Source organism: Sminthopsis crassicaudata, chromosome 1, assembly GCF_048593235.1.
Source record: "Sminthopsis crassicaudata isolate SCR6 chromosome 1, ASM4859323v1, whole genome shotgun sequence".
Taxonomy (NCBI): Eukaryota; Metazoa; Chordata; class Mammalia; order Dasyuromorphia; family Dasyuridae; genus Sminthopsis; species Sminthopsis crassicaudata.
Genome location: NC_133617.1, coordinates 671,036,739 through 671,055,900, shown reverse-complemented (window position 1 = coordinate 671,055,900; position 19,162 = coordinate 671,036,739). Strand labels below are relative to the sequence as shown.

Here is a 19,162-nt window from a genome sequence, read left to right as displayed (position 1 = left end):
AAATCAGTCAATCTCTCAGCACTCTAGGCAGCCCTCCAAAACAATGTGCTGACCTGCAAGGGAGGAGGGAGTTTCCTTGCTCAGGAGTCCCCTAAGTCAGTGAAATCATAGGACAGGTTCCCCCCCCACCCCTTCCTTGAAACAAGTGAGGTAGAGAGGACAATCATCTCATTTAATAGATCAGGAAGGGGAATTGCAGGAAAGCAGTAACTGGTCTAAGCTCCTACCATGTGACCGATCCTGTGCTAGGAGCTGGGAATGTAACAGTCCCTGTCTTCAAGGAGTTTGTACTTCAGAGAGTACCCATGTGCCCATATAGAAGACACAGATCAGGATGCAGATGTGGGCTCTCCTCCTCCCAGGACTGCACAGCTCGTGGACGGCAAAGCCAAGTTTCATTTGGGTTCAGAGCACGCAAAAAAGAGGGGGGTAGAAAGGAAGAGCTCTGAGACTTTGGCTGGAGATGGGCTTGTTGGCAAGGCCGGATGCCTGGCTGCCATTTTAGCTGGGGATCTCTATCCTTCACTTGCCCCTCTGGAGAATGGAGAGCCCTCGCCCAGCTCCTCCCTTTGCTCTGTAAGCCCTGGTCTCTCTGTTCTGGCCGGCCAGAGGCCAGAGGCCACAGCCTCTCCTCCTACGTGGACTGGAGTCCTGGGGAGGGGGAGGGGGAAAGGGGGCACAAGGCCAGGGAAAGACTCATTGGACCATGTGGGCTGTGCCGCTGGGCCTAAATTGGAGCCTTCTGGCATCAGAGTTCAGAGCCTCCTGGAAAAGGTTTCTTCCTATTTCTAAGAAATATGTAGCAAGGCTCTCTCATCTTCTCAGAGGCTCCAGGCCAAGGGGCCAGGATGCCGCTCCCCCCCTCCACTCCTAAAGGCTTTGTAGGCAGGAACAAAGAGGGGGGAGTAGGGGGAGGAAAGGGAGATTGGATTCCATTCTCTCTCCAGGGCTTGGGGTGGGGAGCCTTGGATTTCCAAATGCACACCTCCTCAAGCCCCAGAAAAAAGGGGACAAAGCAACCAGATCCCAGCCCCACTTCAACATTTCTAGAAGGAAGACAAGGCAAACCCTTGCTTTTGCTCCACTGAGGGCTCTATCTGAGCTACAGGAAGCTGAGGCTTTGGTGGAAAAGGACATGACTTATGAGCCCAGAGGCTGGGCAGGAGATGACCTCCCTCCGGGAGCCCATGCTGCAGGGGAGGAGGATTAGAAAGTTTTCAGAAACACCAGTGATGTAGGAAAATGGAGAGAAAAGGAAGAAGAGCTGAATCTTAGGGGGCACTGCCCTGCAAAGAGGCTTAGGGGCACCAAGCCCATTTCTAAAGAGATACCACATGGCCAAGCCTGTCCACTCTCCCTCCCCTCAGACACCAGAATTACAAAATTATAGGATTTAGGGCAGAAAAGAACTTTAGGGACCAAAAGAGTAATTCTTTTGTATGACATAGGAAAAAACGAAGGGTCTACACACAAAGCTAATGACTTGATCAAGATCACCGAGGCAGTAAGGAATAGAGCCTAGAGTTGAATCCAGATGTGACCCCAGAGACAAGGTCTTTTGCTGGTCTGTCTTCCAGCCTTGGGCTGAGAGGGCCGGTGACCCCAAGTCAGATACTCAGGCTTCAAACACAAAACAGGGTCCCTCAGGCTCCCAGGGAGCTGAATTCTGAGGGGGGAACAGGGCAGCCCTGCTGGTAGAGAGACACAGGTGGAGGCTTTAGGGGCTCTCTAAGCATGAAGGCTTGATGAAGGAAGCCAATATAAAAATCTCATCTCAGTGGTTTTCCTTTAAATTCTTTATGATTACTAAGAGGCTGGGAGGGCCAAGAAACATGATTTACTTAGTGAGTATGCACTAGTGACTCTGGATGCCAATGAAAACCCGCTGGATGGGGGGAGGCGGGAGGGGGGACAAGGGGGAGAAGCCTCCCTGTTCCCTGGCAAAGCCAGATCCGCTGAGGTCTCGAGGTTAACCCTCACCAGAACCCGCCACAGCCTCGGAACCACAGTGAGGTTCTCCTGAGTCCTCTTGGCTCCATCCCTGATTCTTGGGAGACCCGAAGGACCTGCTCTGAGCTGAGGGAGGAGCCCCATTCCCTCCTTGGAGAGGACTTCCCCATATTTCTCATTATACTGTAGTCCCCAAGCTTGTCTCCCACACAAGGGAGGGGACAGAGCGGCTTTGATTTGATGAGGAAATTGAACCCCTTGGAGCCTCAGATGGTCCTGGGTTCAAATCCCATCTCTATCATTACCGGAATGACTGTGGGCAAATCATGTGATCTCTGTGGATCTCAATTTCCTTCTCTGTAAATGAGAAGAGGGTCTCTGAGGTCCCTTCCAGCTTCAAATATAAGATACTGTGATTACTATTTCCCATTCTCCCAAGACAAATCCAGGCTGCATTCTGTTGAAGGCAAGGGAAGCTGGTTCTCAGCCAAGGCTATAGAGAGAAATAAGGTCTATGGGATCAGGACTTAGATTACCTTCTCCTCCAAGCAATGGGGAAGCCCAAGTGAGGAAAACAGGGCCAAGATCCCTCTAGTCTGATGGGTCAGGAAGACTGAGGTCTTCAGGGTCCAAATTCTCTGATACCTTCGAGATCCAACTCACTGCCAGCATGAAAACTAACAGTTCCCTTCCTAAAGCTCTTTGGCTTTGCAAAGAGATGCCCACATAACAGCCTGGGGAGGAGGGAAGAAGTAGGTGGGGAAATACCTTCCCCATACCCTGAACCACTTCTTGGAATACCTCTGAGTCAGGAACTGAGGTTCTCAGAGCAGAACAAGCTTCCCCCACTCCGCTATCCCTGAGAGAAGATGCTGTCGACCCAATACCACTGGTTAAAGCCACTCATTGTGCCTCAAGAGGGGCTCCCGAGGGTGGCCAAACTCCCCACTTAACTCATTTCTAAACCATTAGCCTAATGGCAGTGAAGAGCCATTAACTCAATCCTTAACATAAAACACTGTTCCACTGAAGACCTCTCCTTCCCCCACAAGAGCTAGCTAAACCAGGGCCGCCAGGCCAGAGGCTAGCGCTGCTGCCTTTCCTCCAGGTCACCTCCCAGCAGACTGGGGGCTCACGGCTGGGGCAGAGTCCAGAGTCATGGGTTTTCAGGTCTTCTACTTCTAACCTGCCCTTCCAGCCCCTATCCCCATAATCCTGTTCCTTTGTGACTTTTGTAGACCTAGACAAATCCCTTAAACTTTTTCAGCCTCAATTATAATTACCGGTAAAATGGGGATAGGAATATTTTCACTTACTTCACAAAATAAAAGAAATCATGTGTGTAAATAAATGGCTTTGGCAATTTAGGCTTTATAAATGTCAGCTATAGGGATGGAATGGGAGGGAGAAAAGAGACTGTCCCTAAATCCAGTGGGAGCAGGGGCTGAAAGAATGAGGTATTTTTATCTTGGAATCAAATAAAAATAGTTGCCTTCTTGTTTAGGGCTGGAGAGGAGGCTGGCCTGCTGGAGGCTTAGGCCCGAGCACACAGCCCCACCCCCTGCCTTTCCTTGGGAAATTCGATGGGAAGGAAGGCAGCAGAGCCAGGAATCAACTCTCGGAAACAAATCTCAGCTCATCCCTTCCCCTCCCACCTGAGAGCCAGCAAGTAAAACTCAATTCTTATGTCCAGGAACCACCCAGCCACCCAGCCCCGGGGAGGCTCAAGATTCAGCCTCCCTCCGGGCACCACAGGGGTCTTGATGGATGGGGCCTACTGGAGGAATGCAGCCCTTCTCCTCTCACCTGCCTCTCCCTTACTGATCCCCTCTCTCCTCATATGGGTCTGCCCCATGGCTAGTCAGCAGAAGCGGAGCAGGTTCAGGGGTGCCCCTTATTATCATCCTCCTTCAGGGTCCTTTTCCAGTGTCAGGGTGGGCAGCCTCTCCACTCCCAGAGTTGTGGCGGCAGAAGAATTCTCTCCCAACTTAATAAGAGTTTTTATCTCTTTAACAACAGGGTATGCAAAAGGGGCAGCTAGGTGACAGAACACATAGTCCTGGACTGGGGACACTTACTAGGGGTGTGAGCCTGGGAAAGTCACTTAATACTGTTTGTCTCCATTTTTTCCTGTCAAATAATCTGGAAGACACTGCAAACCATTCCAAATATCTTTATCAAGAAAATCCCAATATGGGGTCATGAAGAATCAAACAAGACTAAGAAATGACTGATCAACAAACATGCAACAAGAAAAAAATGCTTTCATCAACATTTTGGAAGGAGGGAGTACAAGAAGTATCCTATCCACTTTACAGATGAAGAAACTGAGACCCAATGAGATGTCAGGATTTGAACCTGCTCCCAATCTCGCGCCCTTTTGGGCTGGCTATGGGATATTTTTGTGGCTTCAGTGTTTCCTGGCCGGGAGTCTGGCCTCCTGTGCACATTTGTTTTCTAGCTATCTCTCCCATTAGACTGTGAGCTCCTCAAGGCCTGCTATCTACTGCCTGGTATCCCTCTGTATTCCCAAGTGCTCAGCACAGTGCCTGGCAATAGTAGGCACTTAATAAATACTTATAGACTGTCTACAGGGTCTACTTTAACTCAACAAATATATATTAAGTACTTATTGTTCTGAAGAGCCCATCACTAAAACGGGTTTCATTCCCAGCCCTGTTATAGTCCTCCCTAAGGGAAAGTGGGAGATGACTTCCTGTAATGATAACCTCGAGTGCCTCAGTTTCCCCATGTGAAATGCAGTTCCCTAGATTCTACCCCAACCCCATCCAACAGACCTCAAGAGACCTCCTCCCTGCCACAACACAATTGTGAGTTCACAGCAGGGACAAGGGGTGTGGGGGTTTACCTTCCTGCAGGAGGGTAAACATTTACAAGGACAGAACAATGGAGACATGGGGCCTTCACACCTCCCCTGCTGCTTAATGGGCAGGTCCCAAAGATTGAGGCTGAGGCTGGGATGGCTCCCAGCTAAGTTAAGTGCAGGGGTGGTGGCAGCTTTTAAAATCCCCATTTAGTGTCTCAACCACAAGGAATTTTAAATGTTCCAACCCCTCAGTTATCAGAGCATGGGAGGGAGGGAGGGAGGGACCAGGGCTTCGGGGGCAATACCCATAAAGAGTGCTGGACAAGTTGTCCTGGAGTTCCTCATTTTCCCAGACAGTTACTAGCTCTGGGAAACCACCAGCCAGGCTTTAAACCTTTGCAGCCCACCAAAACTTACTATATGAGGGATTCTGGACAAATCAGTTAAATTTCTCTCAGCCCCAGATTCCTTATCTGTAAAAGGAGGATAATTCCTTCGGTATGTAAGAATCCGGGTTAACTGGTTAGATGATACATGGATAGAGCATGCCTGGAGTCATGAAAGCATGAGTTTAAATGCAACCTCAACCATGTACTAGCTGTATGACCCTAGGCAAGTCACTTAATCCTGTCTGCTTCGCTTTCCTCATCTGTAAAAATAAGCTGGAGAAAGAAATGGCAAAACTGCTCCAGCATCTTTGCCAAGAAAACCCCAAATGGGGTCATTAAGACTGAAACAGGATCGAACAACGAGTAAAAGTGAGAATCAAGACAGATCAGCTATATAAAACTACATGGACCTTCAAGTGCTTTTTTGTTGTAGTAAAAACAGAAAATGAAGTAAATGACAACTAATAGAAAATGGCTACCCAAACTCTGGTACATGTGTGAGAAAAGATAAATATAAATAATTCATAGAAGCAACAGAAGATTTATATGAATTGATACAAGAAGATCTAAGCAGAACCAGAAAAGCAACATATACAGCGAGGGCAACATGCAAAAGGAAAGAAACAATATAACTAAAACTGAATGTTGCAAAATGATTTTGATCAAGCTTGATCCCCACAAAATTCATTTACCACTTTCTCTTCATTGCTGAGGTAGGGGACTATGGAGACAATCAACAGTAAACAGGGTGTCCCAAAAGTCTTAATGGAGTTTTAAGCTGCAATAGCCTAATTATCCATTACTCTCCTTCACATACTAGCAAGGTTCAATAGCTTAAAACTGCATTAAGACTTCTGGAACTTTATATATATATATACATTAACTTGAACAACGTGGAGAGTAGATTAACTGTCAATTGTTTCTCTCTATCTCTGTCTCTCCCTCTCTTGTATTTTTTTTTTTTTTTTTAATGCTGAGGCAATTGGGATTAAGTGATTTGCCCAGGGTCACACAGCCAGGAAATGTTATATTTCGGAGGTCAAATTTGAACTCAAGTCCTCCTGACTTCAGGGCTAGTGCTTTATCTACTGCACCATCTAGCTGCCCCTTCTCTCTCATTCTTAAGGAGTCGAGGAGGGATATCTTAGGAAATGAAAGTGATGAAAAACACAAGATATCAGTAATTTTTAACAACAAACTTTGAAGTGCTATTTAAAGCCATCTATTATTGACATTATTATTATTCTAGTCCTCTCTAATCTCATAGCTACCATGGAGTCCAGCCCTCATTTCTTCTCTCTTTTTCACCTATAAGAGCCTGTGACGCAGCCTATCTGACTCCAGTCTTTCCTCCCTCCAATTCATTCTCCAATTCACTAACAGAGCAAGCTTCTTATCACTGGGTTATAATCAGAGTATTGAAAACTCAAAGGAACCTTGGATCATATATTCTCACCTCCTAGTGGGGGTTCTATCCCTAGTCATTTCTGATTACAGAAATCTTCCCATCAAGACTCAGTTCAGGAGCCACCTTTCCTACATGAAATCCTAAAACACACACACACACACACACACACACACACTCACACACACCCATAAAAGGAATCTCTCCTTCTCTTGGGAAACTGCTCACTCTTCCTGGACCTCTCCTCCCTTTGGCATCCAGCTCAATCTCAAAACACATTAAGTGCCTACTGAACAACAAGCAAACACAGTGCTCAGGGCTGAGGATGTGGACCAAAAAACAAGAACATCCCAGACCTCCAGAAGCTGGCATGTCTTGGAGGAAATGTATCTAAATGGCTAATAAATACACACACACACACACACACACACACACACAATGTCAACATAAATTACTTTCAGGGCAAGAAACAGTTGTTTGAGGGAAAGGGATTAGCAAAGGGCCCAGGTAGGAGCTGAAATTTGAAGAAAACTAGGAAATATTTCTAAGAGGTGGAGCTGAGGAGAGAGCCCATTCCAGACAGAAGGGATAGCCTCCTAGACAGAGACAGAACATCCTGAATAAGGAACAGTCAGTGGGCCAGTGGCGGTGGACCTTGGGAGTGTGGGAAGCAGAGTAATAGGACATAAATCTGGAGCCATACTGAGAAGGGCTTTAAATGGCAAACAGAGAAGTTTTCCTTTGATCCTAGAGGCATCAGTGATGGTCAACTTTTATCAGAATTATTCTTCCACATAGCCTTCACACTGGGAATAAGACTCTACTGGATCTACCTTTAATACTACCCCAATATTGTTTGGGGACGTGCACATATTGTAACAAATGCTCATTAAATTAAACTGAATTTTTTTTAAATGTTAAAATTTTGTATATGCAATTGGTGAATACTTAATGAAATAACTATTAGTGTTTTGTTTTGTTTTTTAAAAGCAATAAATTAAACTGGGAAAGAAGTCACACCAAAAGAATTGAGATTGGGAGAAATGATTTGCAAAGAATTTTAAATTCTGGTCAAAATATAGTTCTCTCCCCTCCCCTCATTGCTGCCTAAATAGCAATTAACTCTTTGTTCACCCTTCTATAGAATCCCTACAGTTCAAAGTTAGGAAGGCCCATCAGAGGCCATCTAGTAAGACCCAATTCTATTTTGCAGGTGGAGAAACTGAAACTCATTGTATTCTATTCACTAATAATTCTTTTCTTTCCTCTTATGAGCTCCCTTTCCCCTCAGACCAAGGCGCTCCTTGAGAGTAAAGGGGGCCTCTGACTCTTAGCTCACTGAGGGGAAGGGTGCTTTATATTTTATCTTCCTAGTTTCTCCCACAAATTAAAGGCTCCATCAGGGTGGGAGTAAATCTCCATTCTTTTTTCCCTGTTTCCCCCCCCCCCCCGCCCCCTTGCACAGAAGGCCCTAGCCAGGTTTTCCCCCTAGAATGGGGAGGAAAAGTTGCTTCTGTTCAATCTCAGTCCAGGTTCCTGCCTTTGTTTTTTATCTACCCCCCAACACTGATCTGCTACCTCCTTATCAGGGCCAGACTGGGTCGGCCCCTTACTCCATCATCTCCTGCCATGGAGAGTCCGGCCAGAGATGGACAGAGGTTCAGAGCTCAGAGCCAATCTCTCTCACCTCCATATCAGCTCCCCAGTTCCCACCCCAGACTCAATTCCCCAGCTTTCGCTGACCACAGAAGGATGCCTCTGGGTGTTCCTGGAGATGCCCATTCCTGTCAGGAAACAACACATTTCTGAGCAAATCAAACAGAACCAACCAGAGCAGCCTTTGAGATTATCTGGTCCAGATCTCTCATTTTCCTGAGGTCTAGCATTACCCGCCTGTCTAATCACATAAAAAAATCAGCAGAGCCGGGGACTTAGGCTGACATGACCTCATCCCAGGTCCAATCCTTTTGTAAAATGTCATTCTCCTTTGCAAGGAACTCAGGAGTTCAAGGTCCCAGGCTATTATTTGGATGAGGAGCCAAATTCTAAAGGCCTTAGATTTCCTGGATATGGGAGCATCCTGCCCTTCTTAATTTCCTGTTAGAGAGCAGAAAAAGACCTGGGTTCAAGGAATCCTCCCACCTTTTCCTCCCAACCAGGCCTGGCTATACTAAAGCTGGGGGAGTGGCTTCCTTTCCCTTAGGTCTGCCTTAGTACCTGCCCTGTCCCTGTTTCCAGATGAAGTATCCCTGAACTTTTAGGCTCTAAAGCACTGCCAGATTTCTGAGTCCACCCCTTGACCTGTGACCCTGAGATGTGGATAAAAATTCCCATTAAAATATTTTGCAGTTTACAGAACAAATTTCCAACAACCAGCTTGCAAGGCTGGTATGATCACTTTCCCCATCCCTACTCCCCATTTTACAGATGAGGAAACTGAAGCACAAAGATGAAGGCTTTGCTCCTAATTGTCAAGTGTTCTAAACACAGGGCTCTTCCCACCAGACCCTCCAGAAACATACAGGCCATTCTTTCCTCCACTAGCACTGGCTGAGGAGCATTTCGAGGTTCAGACACCAGCCCAGGACCCTTAAGCGTGGCTGTGAAGGAGCAGGAAGGAGAAGAATGAGGGGTCACCCAGAGCTAAAGTTGGCTATGTAGGCAGGAGGCAGAAGGAAGAGAGGGGGTGGCCACATCTCTCCTATTTATTAATCAGCTGCTGTGTAAAAGTGGGGCCAGGGGGCTGGGCGGAGGTGTCAGCAGAATAAATCTCTCACCTTTTGGGGCCTGGGCTGGCCATTGAGGAGGCGGGGGAGTTGAGGGGATTTCACAGTCCTAAGCGATTAACTCTTCCTCCTCCCATTTCTCAAACCCACAGCTCAGCAGTTTCCCTGGCTCCTGGGCCCTGCCCCCCACCCACCCCTGCTGAGCCCCACCAGAGGGAAAGAGACTCCACACAAAAGTTATCGAGGCAGAAAAGCTGATTAAAGACAGCTCACTTCCCTGATCTGTTGGCAATACCAGCTCAAGGGGAGCCTGGAAATGGTGCTGACCATGGAGGACTCAGCCCGAGCCCCCCGGGAATCTCCCTCCCTGCAAATAAAGGACTCGGTCTGAGGTCCATGGCTCACTGGTCCAGCTAGGCCCCTGGCTCTGGGCCCCTCAGTTAGGGTGACCACATCTTTCCCAGCTCTGGGAGTCTCAGGTCCATGGATACCGAGTGCATCCAAGTGTCCCTGGTAAGGGGAAAAATGTCCTGACATCTGCATCTCTTAGAAAGTCTTTAACAAAGCCGGCCTGTGTGAGCACACACCCACCCCACTGGTTTTCATGGACCATGATTCCCACCAGGTCCCGGTGGGAGGGAATCCAAACCACTCCCATCCCTCTAAAAGGGGTCCCCTGATCACCCCAGCTCACCTTTGACCTCTGCCCTCTCCCTGCCATGGCCCTTAAATCTTAATCATATACCTAGCCATTAATACAATATGGAATCAGAGAAACCCAGGAGAGAAACTACAGAGAGGAGGAAAAGTGACCCAGACCCTCATTCCTGGTCCAGTTTCTCCCACTGTACCAGCACCTCTTGTCATTGCTTCTCTGAGCCTCCCCAAGCCAGACCGTGGGCTCCTGAAGGCCCGGCCTCCACCTGCCCCATCCCCTACAATGGACTGAAGCAACCGGGAGACTCTGCTAGTGCCCATTGAAGGACTCCCTGACCACTGTCCCACACTACCCTCCAGCGAGGACAAATGAGAAACCCAATGGACAGAGAGCGAGGTAAGCCCGGCCACCACGATCCTGACCTCCCAAACCATTAGCCCATTGTGTCCGAGGACCCAGGACGGCGTTCTTCTCCCGCCTGGCTCTCAGGAGGCCCAGACTGACCCTGTCACCTCTTAATCTTCCATGTCCAAGAGTGGGGACAGTGCCGTGGGAAATCACAAGCCTCCACACCACTGGCAGGGAAGTGAAAAGTCACTCCTTTCTGCCTGCTTCCGGGTCTGCCTCACCAAGGCCTGTACACATAAAGGGAAGTCTGGAATTCTAGTCCTAAAATGGCCAATGCACAGTGAAGGACGACGAGAACCATCTCTTACCTTTGAAGGAGAGCTGGACCCTGGGGGTGGCAAAGAGGTAGTCCTTGGTGAGGGCAGCAGGCCAGGCCCCGGTCAGCAGGGAGGCCCAGAAGAGGAGGACAGCGGCGGGCATGATGGGGTGCATCCGAGGGTGAGGGAGGCAAATGTGGCCCTCGGGATACCTGGAGACAGAATCTGCATCAGGATGGACAGACAGCTCCCACCAGAGAGACAAATGGGGTTCCCCCCCCCCGCCACCACGGGGCCAAAAGGATAATCTCCCCAGTGGGAGAGCCCCCACCAATAGGGCTGTCTTAGTCTGTCCCCTCTGGACAAAAGACCCTTTCGAGTATCCCCAGCACTCCCCAACCTGTTTATCCATCCTCACCCCAGCAAATCTAGTCCGGGGCTAAGGATCTAGGGTCTGAGTCTCTCTAGAAGGCCCCCAGTTCTCCCTATCTTCCCCACCTCGAAATAAAAGGAGGGTCTGGCCTTTTGTGAAGAAGCCCAAACCATTCTTATCAAACCAAAGGAATCAGGAGGGTACCCCTCCCCCACCCTTGACAAAAGGGGCTGTTCCCCTTCCAGCCAGGAAAGAAAAGGAAGAGAGATGGGGCCATTCCCGGCCACCTCAGCCAAGCATCTCCTCCCAACTCAAAAAACCTGGATTTGATTATTGAAGGGAGTCGGGGAGGGGATGGAGAGGAGGGAGGAAGGGAGAGAGACAAGCAGTAGCTGGGGGCGGGGGGAGGCACAGAGAGAGACAGACTGACAAAGATACCCGGCGAAATAGAAGAAGGGGAGAAAGGGGAGCAGCAGCAGAAGAAGTCAGAGCCCGAGAATGGGGGAATCGCCTCCAGCTGCAGCAAGAGAAATGCAGATCAGAGGCCAAGGAGAACTTCCAGGCTAGGTCAGACTCTCTGGGCACAGCGAGGAAGAAGATGGGCTGAAGGCGCAGGGGCCAAGGGACGGGCTCCCCCTTGCCATCGAGCACCTGTTCTTTTCCCAGAGCCATCCCAGCCAGTGCCCCAGCACAGCTTTCTCCCCGGCTCATCTCCCCCACTCCCCAAACCAGCCCCACTTCAAATCTGTGTTTTTCAAATATTGTCTCCCCAGCAGGCTGGCTGTTTGGGGAACACCGCCCACACCAGGTGTCCAAGCAGACTGCTTCCTAACCAGACTGTGCCGATTGGCAGAGGCACGGGTGCCAACTCCCTCCCCCTGTGGGGAGGGGGCACTTGGCATGGAAAGCCAGCCCAGAACTGGAGCCTGCTCAGCCCCACGTTCTCCTGGCAGGACTCCAGGGATTAGACCCTGACCCTCAGGGTGATTACAGGGAAATCTATCAAGAGGCCGGAAGGCAATTCGTGCCCCTCACTTTACAGATGAGGAAACTGAGACCCAGGAAGCAGGGTCAAATAGATAAGAAACAGCGGGGATGGGGGATTTGAACTCAGATTTTCAGATTCTACATATAATGTGCTCGCTTCACTAGTCTAGCCTTTATGCCCAGCTATTAAATGAATGAGGCGTCAGGAAGGCAGCTCCCTGCCTCCGTATCTGTTTTAATCTTCACTCAGATGGTGGGGGTCACCCACTGAATTGCTAAGTACCGAGCTGAGGACCAGGAGGGTAGGGTGGAGCACCGGAGGGCATGGCCAATGCTGGTACGGCCTCCAATAACCCGGGTCACATGTGTGTGCCCGCCTTCCCAGCCAGCACCCAGTGCCGGGTCTACCTCTTGCCAGGGAACCTTAATTCAGGAATAGGCTGCCAAAGTGCCTGTTCAGGACTGTGTGACCTCAACTAAGTCCTTTTCCTTCTTCCAGACTTAATTACCTTGTCTCATAAAACAAGGGGCTTAATAATATGGCTTCCACTCCTGCCCTTCATCCAGCTTCGGTAATGAAGTTTCTGACAAAGTGTGTCACTGAAACAGAGCCTTTTAATTAATTAAATTAATGAGATGTGAGGCATTCTACAAATGCCCCAATTCTGGTTAAGAAAACAAACAAGAGGGTTAGGCTAAATGATCATTAAGAGCTCTTTATTCTGTTGCATTCATTGGCATTGGGGTTTGTAAACCTGGGATCTGCCACTCACCAGCTCTGGGTGACTCTGGGAAAATCACTTCTCTTGGAGCCTCGGTTTCCTTCTTTGTAAAAATAGAGGATGGATAAATTGAATTCTTAAAGATCATCTATTTCAAGCTAGAAGGGGCCTTGTGTTGGCCATGCAGGTAAACCCTCTCATTTTACAGATAAAGAAACCAGGCCCCCCTAAAGCTTAAATCTGTGTGCAAGCCCTGAATTGTCAAGGTGCATAATGCTGACCTGAGTTAGAGGCCTGTCCTCTGGAGTCCTTCCTTGTGGCAGAGGGAAGGAAAGACGGAACAATAGGAACTCTGAGCCTTGGGCTCCTGCCTCTTAGATACAAAAGATTCAGAACATTATAGCTGGAAGAAAACTCTAAAACTTTAGTCCTTGGTTTTACAGGTGGAGAAACTGAGGCCCAGAGACAGAGCAGAATCGGCTTAAATTCAGGCACTGAGTTGGCAGAGTTGGGAATCCTCAAACTCCCTAAAAAATATCCCTAAAAATGACCCCTGGCTTATCAAACTCCTCTTCCCTGTTCTCTGGGACACTGCTCCCCACAAAAATACACGCAGGGAAACAAGATCTCGGTTCACCGTGAATCTATTTGCTGAAGTGGGTACCTCAAAGTCTGTCCAGAGCTGGGTGAACGAGAGACCGCCGAGCAGAAATCAAGCAGACAAATACCAGATTGGAAGTGAGGTGGGTCACTGGCTCCCTAACTGGCCACAAAGCCATCTTATACCTCAGTTTCCATGAATGTAAGCTTCCTTTCAGCAGGGATGGAAAGGGTTAAGATATACAGAAATTCTTAGAAAGATCGGAGTAGAATAGGTGAAGACTTGGGAAACAGAGAGCCCTACCACCCTTCTCCTAACCCCCAACCCACCCCTCAAAACACATACTCCTAAGCAGCTCTGTCCCTTTAAGCAGGGTGGAGGGAGGTGGGATGGGGCCACCCGTTCCAGAGCAGGGATTCTGTGTGTTTCTTTAACCTGTCAAATTGAGACAAGTTGATGAAGCTGCATTTTATCCTGGGGCTGAAGCCAGGGGCCCTCAGCAATCCTGACAGGGACACCCCTACTCCCCCACCCACTGCACTGAACAGGCTGCCTGTCCAGCCCCCACCAGCCTGGGTGGAGATAGGAGGAAGAGAGAGAGAGAGAGAGAGAGAGAGAGAGAGAGAGAGAGAGAGAGAGAGAGAGAGAGAGAGAAAGGAAGAAGGGAAAGAGGAAGAAGGAGGCATTGTCTGCTGTCCCTCTTCCTTGCTTGCTGTTTGTCTCCTATCTCCATCTTGACCCCCTTGGACCAGATCAGGCCCAGACCCATGCCTGCCCCTGCTCCAAGGCCTCCCCCGCTTCCGCTGGGCCCGTTAGGTTTCTCTAAAACCAATCCAGTTGGGTGGGCTGGGGCCAAGGATGCTCTCTCTGCTCCTGCCGCCACCGCCTGGGAGCCCGCCTGAGCCCGCTAGCTAGTGAGTGAGCGAGCGGGTGAGGGAAGGAGGGAGGGGAGGGAAGGGAAGGAGGCAGCAAACAAAGAAAAAGAGAGCTGAAGAGCTGGGGGAGAGGGGGCAGAGGGGAAAGGGGGGGCTAAGCCCAGGAGGAGGAGGCAGAATCTAACTAGGCACACACAGGGGCCAAGGACGGGACTCAACAGGATGGGCTGGCCCAGCCGGTTCCTGGAGCAGCCACCGCTGCCCCCGCCTTCTCAGGTGTGTGTTGGGGGGGGGGCAACAAGGTTAATGGGAGGAAAGGCCCAGATTTACCAGGGCACTGCCAACCTAGGAAATGCCCCATCCAGCTTGAGAAGGTTCTCTGAGCAGATCGACCAGCAGAAACTCAGAAAATCATGAACCACCACTGGGTGCCAGCCTGTCCTTTCACCCACCTCACCAGACCTCACTGGTGATAACCCAGTGCTGCTGGACTAGAAGCCTAAGATTGAACCCCTGGAGAAGTTATCTGGCTGAGACAGAGGGTAGCAGCAAAGGACAAAACCCAAGCATCTCTAACCTCGCATCCCTTCTTCCCCAACCAGTACCAAGAATCTTGATGGGGATCCAGAATTCTCCAGAGAGGCATTGCCCAGCTACGCAGGGAATTCTCCCATTCCTCCCGTACCTCCTACCTCCACCTTACCCACTCCCTCCTTCTTCAGAATCTGAAGCCCCAACTTCATACCTGAATTCCCAATTCCCTGCACTCACCCACTCCACACAGGTCCCCCTAAGCCTAGACTCTCCCCCACAGCTCTACTTTAGTCTGGAAAAGGCCCTACTCAGCCTCCTCAGCTCTAGGGACGCATTCCTACATCTGCAAAAGAATTGGAGCCTATGAAGTACTAGAGAAGCAATCTCATGTGCCTTCCTGTCCTTCCTCCCTCCACAGAACATCTTCCCAGCAATGGAACCTCAGAATTACCTTCAGTCTTCCTCTAAGCTCCCCTAAACTGATGGCAGCATCCCTAAGTTAAGTGGCCAGACACTAAGAATTCTATTGCCTCCCTATTTGTCAGGAGGGAGATTTTCCCACCAGCTTAGGGTCTTCCTCATTAACCCTTTCCTCAAACCCAAAAAACTAGGTCTCCCCATCTGCTCAGTGACCCACTACCAGCTTCTTCAAACCTCAGTTTTCCTATCTGTAACACGGAAAGAAATAGCCACTATTTCTTTAGGCTAGCCTTGGATTGTACCAGAGGATAATTTCTATACTTGTAGTTAACTGCTATTATTGAAGGTTTAGCATCTTTCTCAAATCCTCCTCTTCCCCTCCCTCCAAACCCCTCTACAATCAAATCCTTCAATCTAATCTGCCCTGGCCCCACCCAGAAAAGAAATCAGTGTGGTATAGCAGAAAAGAGTTGGTTTTGATCAGAATACTTGGGGTATAGACAAATCAATGCATCTTTTTTTTTTTTCTTAACCTCAGTTTCCTTAAATCTATAAAATGGAGCCTTTAAACTAGAAGAGCTCAAAGTCCCTTTCAGCTCTCAATTCTGTGAGAAGCACTGCTTAGACCAGCCTCACATTTCAGAGTTGGAAGGGACCTCAGAGATTAGCCGATTCTACTCGCTTTCGGCTCTTTCCTCCTCTCCCAGGCCCAAGGACATCTCTGGCCCTTCCAAGTTTCTGGGGTCTTCCAGAGATGGGTCTGGAGGTCCAGCATGTCTGAGTCTCTTCAGTTTTACCTACCCCTCTTCTGACCACCATTTCTCCCTCTGCATGTGGGCATGATGTAGGCAGGCAGGATGGAGATGGAGTTATGAAGGAGTTAATTGGCCAGCAGTGAAGCTATTTGAAGAATTAAGTGTTATTTACCCAGCCGGCCTGCTCCTTCTCCAGCCCTCCCCCATTCTTTCCTCTCCCTGACTGATAGAACAGGGGTCTGTTGAGCTGTCTGTCTGTCTCTCTTTGCTCCTTCACTCCCTCTTCTCATCTTCCTTCATCAGACTGTGGACCCTGACTTTCTCAGGAGTCCCAGACAGGAGATTTTCCTCTTCCCATTTCACAGACTGGGCCTCAAGCTGATAGCTTGAGCAAGCAAGCAAGGGCTCCTGGGTCATCTTCCCAGAGATTCTGCCATCACCACTTCACTCCTTAATCAGCTTCTTCCCCGAGGTCTGGATTGTGAGAGTCCCATTCCCTCCATGTCTGGATTCCTTCCCCACTTAGCACCCCCTCTCCCATTGATAGAAATAGCCTTGGTCTCCCCAGCCCTGGGGTCTCCCACTAATTATACAATCACAGAAATAACAAACAGGCAGATGTGGGAGCAAAATTGGCAGAGATGTTCAGGAAGTCTGTTGGGGGCAGAGTGCAGAAGGGATTCTCCCATCATTCCCACCTCCCCCCACCAATGTATACATACACACACATCATAGTGCCTAGTTCCCCCTCCTTTCTAAATTAAGTTGGGGGTTTGTGTGAGAGAGGAAATGGAGACAAGATGTTTTAGAGCTCTCTCCCCCCCCCACTACCATCTTTTTCTGATGCTTAAACTAGGTCCCTTTTCTTCCCCCCCCTCACAGAAAAGAGAAAGGGATTGCTTAGGGAGGTCCCAAGGAACTGGGCCAAAAACCCTGGGAAGTTTCACCCAATATCTCTCTGCTTCCATTGTCATCAATTTCCCCAACACTTTTTTTCTGCCCAGGTCTTCCTCACCTACCCCCCTTTCCCACTACCTAGTAAAAGCCCTAGGCAGTTTCACCCAATGTCCCCCACTTTCCATGGTCACCAATTTCCCCAATACTTTTTCTACCCAGCTCTCTCCCACACATCCACCTTTCCCACTACCATCACATTTCACAAGAGGAAACTGAGGCACAAAGTTGATTCGTTCCCCAGGAAGATGTGGGGGAGGTGGTGGGGAGTGGGAGAAGAGGTTTCACCAATAGGGAAGTGGAGGTCTGCGCTGGGGGAAAATGTTCCGCCCCTTGGGGCTCCTTTCTCTCGAAGCACGGGGCTAGCCTGGGTGGGGGAGGGGCTGTTAGAACCCACAGCCCCCAAGGTCCAGGGTAGAAAAGTTGCTGCTTCGGCACCCAATCACGCAGAGACTAAGACGCTTCTGCACCCCCCACCCCCAGCCCCAAAGTCCACGATTGAGGTCCTCAAGGAGTTAACGATGCGTCTACTCTGGTTTAAATGAGGGGCGGTTCACGTCACGCCCCCCTCAAAGGGCCCACCTGGTCGAGCCCTTCTCAGTTCACTGAGTGTTGGGCGCGCGGGGTCTGTCCCCGTCTTCCGCCTGAGCCCCGCACTCTCGCCTTTAGTCCTACCCCCCCCCCCCAAGCAGGAGTCCTGGCCCAGTACTTTCCCCAACGCGGGCCCAGAAGGGGGTTGGGGGACAGACTCAAAGGACTTCAGCAGAGTTGGAGCGGGGAGGGGGTGCAATTAGCGGCCCCCCAGTCCTGCCCACTTGGGGCTCCTGCAAGAGCCTCCCCCGTTTCTGGCCCCACTCACCTTTCCCGAGGCGCAGGCGGCGGCGACGGCGGCGGCTCCCGGGCTCGGTGTCCGGCCCTCTCAGCCCAGCCAGGGCTCCCCACCAGCCCCCCCCAGCCGAGCCCCCCGCCCTCCCCCCAGCAAGGCCCCGCCCCCGCACCTAGCGGCCCCCCCGGGCCATGCCCGCTAGGCGCCCAAGTGCTCCGGCCCGCTTCGCTCCGGGCTGGTTTCAGTGGCTGCCCCAAGAATCCATGCGGGGCGCGGGGCACTGGCTAGGGGCGCGGGGCAGAGTCAGGGACAGCGGCACGAGGCGGGCCGGCCACGGGAGCCGCCTCCCCCGGGACGGGCTGACTGCGCCCCCTGGACCGCGCGCCTGGGGCGCATTCCACCTGGGCGCGGGCGGGCGGGCGGCTGGAGCCCCAGGCGGGGCGCTGGCGGGCCACCGGGGCTCGGGCTGGGGCCGGAGCTGGGGCTGAAGTCGGAATCGGAGACGGGGCCGGGCCGGGAACGGGCCGGGGCTAGGGCTGGGGCCGGCCGCGACGCTTTCCTGCCTGGGCTGCCTGGCTGCCTAGCTGCCTGGCGAAAAGCGAGCGCACTGAGCCCGGCTCTCGGCGCGCAGGCAATTGGCCTCTCAATGCGGGAATTTGCATAGCCCGGCCCAGCCCGGCCCCACCTCCCGGGGCGGGGAGCCACCCGGCCCGGCCCGGCCCCGGCCCCGCGCTCCCCGCCCCCTCTCCACCGCCCTCTCCACCTGTCCGGCCCGGCCCTGCGCCCCGCGCACCCACCGCCGAGCAGCTCAGGGGGCCGTCGCCACAAAGGCGCCGGGTGAGGGAGGGGCGGAGTCGTGCCCTCCCCCGGGTCTGCATCGGGGGAGGGGAGCCCAGGCCCTTTTTTTTTTTTAATTAAACACACACACACACACACACACACACACACACACACACCTCAGCTTTTAAAATATATTTTAAACCACGCAAGCCCCCTGCCCGCCACCCCCGAGCTAGGGGCCTGGCCCCAGCCCCGAAACGGGGTGGCGTCCCCTCCTCCCCTCCTCCCCTCCATCCCAACCAAGCCCCCCAGCCCCGCGACCGCTTTTGTTCGGCGATAATCATCCCTTAATCTCTCCCTTCGGCTTTGTCTCCCTTATTTATATACTTGAGTCTAGTGTTTATCCAGGGTCTAAACTCCCCCGGGGAGGGTGCGGGAGGGAGGAGGGGGAGGAGCAGCGGCTGCAAGGGGAGGGGAAGAGGTGAAAAGCTGAGGGCTAGGTGTGAGAGAGGGGGGGAAAGGCGAGAAGGGGAGGAGGGAAAGAGGGAAGGAGGGAAGAAGGGAGGAGGTGAGCCGGAGGCGGAGGGGGGAAGGGGAGAGAGAAGAGAGGGAGAGAAAGGAAGATTGGAAGCAGAAAGAATGGGGAGGGAAAAAAGAGGAGATGGAAGAGACGAGAAAGGATGAGAAGAGACGAGATGAGGGAGGGAAGACGGGC

General features: G+C 51.2%; 1 protein-coding gene across 2 annotated transcripts in view; it reads right to left on the bottom strand.

Annotated features, from left to right (window-relative positions):
* The window catches only part of SEMA3F (semaphorin 3F), a 64,834-nt gene extending 46,539 nt beyond the window's left edge, over positions 1 to 18,295 (bottom strand). For both annotated transcript variants that reach the window (XM_074283306.1, XM_074283307.1), the window contains exons 1-2: positions 17,701 to 18,295; positions 10,672 to 10,832 (exon numbers count right to left, since the gene is read on the bottom strand). In XM_074283306.1, the coding sequence (XP_074139407.1) occupies positions 10,672 to 10,795 (124 nt within the window). In that variant the 5' untranslated portion in view covers positions 10,796 to 10,832; positions 17,701 to 18,295. The remainder of the gene's footprint in view (positions 1 to 10,671; positions 10,833 to 17,700) is intronic.
* Between the last annotated feature and the right edge of the window lie 867 nt (positions 18,296 to 19,162).